At 36.1% G+C, this 7,458-nt stretch overlaps 2 protein-coding genes across 3 annotated transcripts; one reads left to right on the forward strand and one right to left on the reverse strand.

Annotated features, from left to right (window-relative positions):
• Positions 1–1,417: 1,417 nt before the first annotated feature.
• On the reverse strand, positions 1,418–2,860 carry LOC123702137 (transcription initiation factor TFIID subunit 10-like). Of its 2 annotated transcripts, none has more exons than XM_045649796.1 (3): positions 2,798–2,860; positions 2,553–2,723; positions 1,418–1,943 (listed from the first exon to the last, which is right to left on the reverse strand). In XM_045649796.1, exons 2-3 carry the CDS (start codon positions 2,720–2,722, stop codon positions 1,724–1,726), a joined length of 390 nt encoding a protein of 129 aa, XP_045505752.1. In that variant the 5' UTR covers position 2,723; positions 2,798–2,860; the 3' UTR covers positions 1,418–1,723. The 2 variants fall into 2 exon arrangements, with proteins under 2 accessions (XP_045505752.1, XP_045505753.1); XM_045649797.1 differs by having other exon boundaries at positions 2,553–2,716; positions 2,798–2,856.
• Positions 2,861–3,894: 1,034 nt separating this feature from the next.
• On the forward strand, positions 3,895–5,198 carry LOC123702133 (ADP,ATP carrier protein). Its single transcript, XM_045649792.1, has one exon. The coding sequence runs from the start codon at positions 4,143–4,145 to the stop codon at positions 5,052–5,054; it is 912 nt and encodes a 303-aa protein (XP_045505748.1). The 5' UTR covers positions 3,895–4,142; the 3' UTR covers positions 5,055–5,198.
• Positions 5,199–7,458: the final 2,260 nt, after the last annotated feature.

Below are 7,458 nucleotides of genomic sequence, written 5' to 3' on the forward strand. Positions count from 1 at the left end.
TGGTCTACTCGGTAATAGGATTAGTCTACTCGAAGGTGTGGTCTACTTGGTCGACTCGGTAATAGGTATGGTCTACTTGGACTAATCGGTGAAGGTGCGGTCTACTTGGTCTACTCGGTAATAGGTTTGGTCTACTCGAAGGTGCGGTCTACTTGGTCTACTCGGTAATAGGTATGGTCTACTCGAAGGTGCGGTCTAATTGGTCTACTCGGTAATAGGTTTGGTTTACTCGAAGGAGCGGTCTACTTCGTCTACTCGGTAATAGGTTTGGTCTACTCGAAGGTGCAGTCTACTTGGTCTACTCGGTAATAGGTATGGTCTACCTACTCGGCCTACTCGGTGAAGGTGAGGTCATGGCGACATATCCAAGGGTGTGGTTTTATGAAACCCCGGTAAAATGAAATTGTTCGAACGGTTCGGAACACTGCTTTGTGTAGCGCATGTCGCGTGCCGAGTAGGTAATACCTACTCGGTTGCCGCGATACACGCGACATGCGCTACACAGACCAAAAAGTTTGAGGCGATGTAATAAAAGTTTCACTTTAAAAAAACCTTTACGAATTTCTATATCATTTATTTATAATCTTAATTCACTAAAATAACACTTGTCACATAAAAACTAAACAAATACAAAAATTTTCAAATGCGCGGCCGAGGTTTCTTAAGAGCTAGCGCGCAAGAGCAACTTTTGTCTCCGCAACTATTTTGTCCCTCCCATCAACTCTATGGGCTAGTAAGAAAGTGCGCGCACGCGGCACGTAGCGACGCAACTTCTTATAGAGTTGATGGGAGAGACAAAATAGTTGCGGAGACAAAAGTTGCTCTTGCGCGCTAGCTCTTATACAAAGTACACATTATTTCTCAATCATCACTATCACTATGCTTGTTTTTTTTTTTATATAAATGGTTAGATTTTGATGGATTCAGGGACCGTATTATGACCTCCAATTTCCAGACAGATTACGCCGTGAATTAAACTGACTGGCAAATTCATATTATGTTTGCAATAACCAGCCATGGTTAATTATTATGGTATTATATGAATTTGCCAGTCAGTACAATTCACCGTGTAAACTGGCTGGGAATAAGTACATGACATCTACACTAATATAAAGATGAAAACTTTGTTTGTTTGATTGTAGTGAGTAGGCTCATAAACTACTGGACCAATTTTAAAAATTCTTTCATGATTCGAAAGCTACATTATCCATGAGTAATATGGGCTTTATATTATCACGCTAAGACCAACAGGAGCGGAGCCACGCGGGTGAAACCGTGCGGCACAGCTAGTGTTAAATAAATGACCCATGTATTTCTAACAATTTTATTGAAAATTTTTAGAAATACATGGGTCATTTATTTAATAAAGATTAGATTTAAAATGTATTTTCTACTTGCTTGCAATATTTTTAGTCGCTAAGATTTTTTTTTTATAATATCATACTCACTTAATTTTATTAATGGTTAGTCTTTTAAAAGTAAAATTTGATGTTATCTAGTTCAACGAAACGTAGACATAACATTCATGTTTTTTAACTGCCAAAGTGAAAATTTCGTGAAAAAAACATCAGAACCCAACCACCTATTAGCAAATGACTAATAACTTTTAACAATAGGATAAACGCACATGTCTCCAATGTCACTTTAAATTAATGTATTACATTGAAACTGAACTTGGCCCACCAAAAACCTGTGTTGAGACTCAGTCCATCCCAAAAAAATCTCATACAAAATAGTGAGGTTTCTTCGCAATAATTCCATATTCCTGTAACGCAGGCACTAAGTCCTCCATTGTCATGATGTATTTCTTTTCTTTCGGCCCCTTTTGGTTTTTCGAACTCTGCGCTAGTTGGCTTGAAGTACGCATTTTGCAATGCTGTAATGCGTCATTGGCTATGTCTGATAAAAACTTCTGGGAGGCTAACGCGATGAGACGAATCAATCTGTAATTTAAGTTGTTTTTAATTAGCAATATGTTGGTATTTCGATTCTTTTATGTTATATATTTGTTGTGGGTTAGAAATAAATGTTTGTTTTATTTAAACTAATTAAATCTGATATTGTTTTACACAAAATAATTTTAGTGTTGTATGATTATCTATAAAGTGAAAGCGCATGTCCCCAAGTGGGGTAAGGGGCAGATGCATTATGAATAAATCTGTTTCACTGATCCATTTTCTTTAGGGACAAGTAGGTGATCAGCCTTCTGTCCTGCCAGACAGTAACTATTAGCATAATCATTTATAAGTAAGATATTAATAGTTTCTTCATGACAAGGCATACAAATTATCTTTATTCAACAAATTATCTTCTCTTTATTATATTTGTATTTTGTAGAACTTTTGAAGTAACAAAAGGATCAGGAAGTAGATAAAACCTATTTTTATTCAAATTTAGTATCGTCCTTGATCTTTTGTTCTATTGTAAAGAACAGAATAATACATTTCCTATACTCAAAAAGTGAACAGTTCATTGTCGTAAACTTGCAAAAGTGTACAAAAATACCAATAGAATGTTATAGATAACTTCACATTATTAAACGTATTACTAACCTGGGATCCTGAGATTCGAAGCCAGACATATTCAGGTAATAAGCGACAACAGAATCAGGTATGGATGGAGTATAATTATCAAGTTGTAGCAAGAAGTCACTCAAAGCATGCCCGACGCCGTTGTCTTCCTCCATACCGACGGACGGGGAGTTCATACGACTCATCTGCATGCTAATGAAAATTATTTATATTCTAACTATAATTAAAAACATAAACAAAACGTAATTTATAAATAAAAAGCTCACCCTTGCGATCACAGTTGATGAAAGTACCTAATAAACTAAAGAGTTACAGGGATGAGGATTGAGGGATGTCAACGTAGGATGTCAAATGACGTTTGGTGTCATCATAGACAATGCTCAGACTTTTTTCATTTTTGTAATGAAACAAAATACAATCTAATAATGAAAATTAGGAAAGAGAATTATGAACTTAATAACAGCCTATTGAATATGTAACCAATTTATTATTATATTAAAATTATAATTTAAAATATATTTTTTGAAATAATATACGTATAAAAATGCTAAATTACAACAAATACTGTATAATGATTTTTAACATAAGGTATCCTTTTCATTGTCATTTTTTATTAAGTACACTGTAAATAAAAATATTCACGACATTCAATTTAAAATAGTTTTAAAATAGAAGTTGTGACTGAGCAATTTTCATTTAACAGTATTTTATCACATGATAACACTTCTGAATAACGTTCCATTATTTCATATCCACATATTGATTAGTTACAAAAATATTAATTCATTCTTAGATTATTTTTTATGGCATAAATATTAATTAACTTAATATTATTTTAGCTTTTGTATAAAATATATAATGTAATTGAATACATTTTCAGTCAGATAACCACGAAAAATTAATTACATTCAAACACGCTTAGTGCGAAACGAAACGCAGAATACATCAGTAATACCATGTGTTATGTAAGGTCCTAAAAGTGTGGAAAGTTGACTAAATTGAGACTATTTATGATAAATTTATCTACTAAAAAGGAAATATTCAAAAATTATTAAAATTTATGAATTTATCTTGTATTATATAATTTACTATGAAAGCTGTTATTTCTATGGTCATGTCCATATCTAGAAGGCAACGCATGAGGAATGTCAATAACTAATTACGATAAACCATCTTTAAATTAGTAAGAGATGCTTAAAAGTAAAACCATTTCTTACCAAGAGTAAAAACTTGCACCATTGACCGCAAACTATTAACGTGTTTAAAGTTTGCAATAATGTTGCCCACTTGAATAAACGGTGGGGAGAATAAAGAAAGCGTTCAACAACATTGACCTCGTGGTATCTGCCGTTACGTTGGCAACCCTACCCCTTCCTTCCTTCTTTTGCGCCGCTCCTCTAGGCAGAACTGCGAGAGAACGTGATCGATCGAATTTCAAAAAAGGCACACACCTACCCCTGTGCTCCCCGAGTTCACGAAATTGCTCTATATCTCCTGATTAAAACATCGGGAGTTAGTGATTCGTGATTTTTCAATATAGTGTGTGTTTGAGATTTCACCTAAACGCCCTCGCGGCGATTACCTAACGAAGAACCCACCTAATTGAAAAAAATGTCAGGAAAGGGAGGACTAGCAGATCCGGTCGCGTTCGCGAAGGACTTCATCGCCGGTGGTGTGTCCGCCGCCGTCTCCAAGACCGCGGTAGCGCCCATCGAACGTGTAAAACTGCTCCTGCAGGTGCAGCACGTCAGCAAGCAGATCGCCGCGGACCAGCGCTACAAGGGTATCGTCGACGCCTTCATCCGCATTCCCAAGGAACAAGGTTTCCTATCGTTCTGGCGCGGTAACTTCGCCAACGTCATCAGGTATTTCCCCACACAAGCGCTCAACTTCGCGTTCAAGGACAAGTACAAGCAGGTGTTCCTCGGTGGAGTCGACAAGAACACGCAGTTCTGGCGCTACTTCGCCGGTAACCTCGCCTCCGGTGGTGCCGCCGGTGCGACCTCTCTCTGCTTCGTGTACCCGCTCGACTTCGCCCGTACCCGTCTCGCCGCCGACGTCGGAAAGGGCGATGGCCAACGTGAATTCAGCGGTCTCGGAAACTGCATCTCGAAAATCTTCAAATCCGATGGCCTTACGGGTCTGTACAGAGGATTCGGTGTTTCCGTACAAGGTATCATCATCTACCGTGCGGCGTACTTCGGTTTCTACGACACTGCCCGCGGCATGTTGCCCGACCCCAAGAACACCCCCATCGTCATCAGCTGGGCCATCGCTCAAACCGTCACGACAGTCGCTGGAATCATCTCATATCCGTTCGACACGGTCCGTAGGCGCATGATGATGCAGTCTGGCCGCGCCAAGGCTGACGTCCTCTACAAGAACACCATCCACTGCTGGGCTACCATCGCCAAGACTGAGGGAGGCTCTGCGTTCTTCAAGGGTGCCTTCTCCAACGTACTCAGAGGCACTGGTGGTGCTTTCGTACTTGTCTTATACGATGAGATCAAGAAACTCCTTTAAATGTAAGAATTGTTACCATCATTTCAAATGGTGATTTAAAATCGCTACAATAGCCACTCCTTTGAAATCATGTATTATTAGATCAAAAATGCATCCTAGTAACTTATTTTTAGTTAAATAAAGTGTTATTCGATGATTCCAGTTTGTAATTGTTTCATTGAAAAGTTTCATGTTATATAACATCTGATATTCTAACAATGTTCAATCATTAGGATATTAACTTAAAAATCAATGTAATGCAGACATTTGAATATCATTCTGCATTCCAAATTTAGAATCTTATTTTTCTTTTTCATGCATTGTTATTATATGTGCCAGTGATGTTATGTAACATTTTCTGTCATGTGTCAGGCCAAGGTTTCAAAGTACAGATTAAAAAAAGCATCTCATTGATCCTAGCATTGATGTTATGTAATTTAATGTTTCAGGCAGCATAACCTAACTTATTATGTAATCTGTGTAGTGAATTTGCAAACATTCTGCTGTATAAAATCTTGTGATTATACTGTTATGTAACAGGCTTGTATGTTTCTGTGAGTGTAATGGTGGCCCACATTGCAATCATTTGGTAGGAATCAATGTATGTTAGTAGGTGTGGACCGGAAACATCTTTCAACTGCTCGGGTGTGAGTTTTTTAAAGAAAATTCATGCAAGACGAGTAAATAAAATGATAGTTATTAATAAATTGTTCTTTTATTGCTGTTACACTTATAGTTTTTCCTTACAATTTTTCATACATTATTGTAGAAATAAAATGGATATACCTAAATACATTTTTTTTTAATCAATTTGGTTTGTAGAACAGATACAAGTAAATATAAATTATTTCTTAGACTAAAATTAAATTGTTCACACTACACATAGGTTTCTTATAAAATGGTAGGTAGGTACTTGATAATTCCTAAAACATATGAATGCTATGCAAGAATTAAAAATACATTTAATTGGCTGCCTGAACTTTATTCATTAGAAATTATAAGAAATTACATACCTAATAAGTATGACATTAACTTAATTAGAGTGAATAATAATTTAATTGATTAGGTATTACATAACTACATTTAGACCAAATTTTAATGGCCAATTACTAGACTATTAAAAAGTCATTACATACATAACCTAAATGGCATTAAATTTTAAGAAATAATGCATTCTTTATTACGTACCCGGTAGGTATTAGGTAAATATAAGCAAGAATGCATTTTGAATTTTGGTGTTCAAAATTTTATTATGGCCATGCTGGGTAGGTAGGTACAACACCAAATCGAATCAAAATGGTCGCCCGGTGGAGCAAGCGCCTGACAGATGTTAACGACTTCGGAATTGTGACGTCACCATGACGTAGTTGCTAGGCAACACCGTCTGGACTGCAGTATGACGTCATGCGTTAGGTACGTAAGTTTGAACTTTAGGTACATGGCTGAGACCTGAATGAATAGTTATTGCATTTTCTAATTGAATCGATTGTGTTAGTCCCCTACAATAATTACATTTGATTATTATTAGACCTATTTCATCGATAAATGAGATAATTATGCTGTTAACCTTACCTTACCCAATTTCTATCACAGATTATGTAATACCTAAGCAGAGTGAACTTAGCCGTGTTTTCTATTTTTACCTCATAAAATAGATACTGTTCTGATAGACTAGGTATACGTAACTGTTTTAGATATCTAATAATTTTATAAATCTGAAAAAGAATAAGAAATTCACTATTTTAGTTTATAGGTAGAATAGCTGTGCCGCGCGGTTTCACCCGCGTGGCTCCGCTCCTGTTGGTCTTAGCGTGATAATATATAGCCCATATTACTCGTGGATAATGTAGCTTTCGAACGGTGAAAGAATTTTTAAAATCGGTCCAGTAGGGGGAGTCCGGGAGACTTGAACCGCTTTTTACTATAAACTCTATAAAATCTGATCAGTGACCTTGAGAGCTTTAAAATCTACACCATATGGAAGCCTTATTATCTGGCTAAGATTTTATACCATTTTGAAAATAAAAATTGCAAGGAGAAGACAGTAAACTAAGTTGTAATGAAAAATGAGTTTTGATTCAAGTCTCCCCAACCGGTGGGACACTTGATCATAAGGTGCGGGACACTTGCCCATACCTTTTTAGAGAGGAGAAATGAAGCAAATAAAGCATATTACACATTATTTATGTATTATTAAGACACGTTTAACAATAACTAGAATATTCAGAATCACCTTCTAAACAAATTAGTGAACATAATTAATCAGATGTTTTCAGAGCAACTGCATAACATAACATTCGCTTTTATTATTAATTAAATACTCGTTTTGAAGTATCTACTGCTACATAAATCTACAAAACTAATTTAAAGACATTTTTTATACTATAAACTAAGAATAAGCTATCAGTCTCAAAGATTAAATGTG

This window comes from Colias croceus, chromosome 23, assembly GCF_905220415.1.
Source record: "Colias croceus chromosome 23, ilColCroc2.1".
In the NCBI taxonomy this organism is placed as follows: domain Eukaryota; kingdom Metazoa; phylum Arthropoda; class Insecta; order Lepidoptera; family Pieridae; genus Colias; species Colias croceus.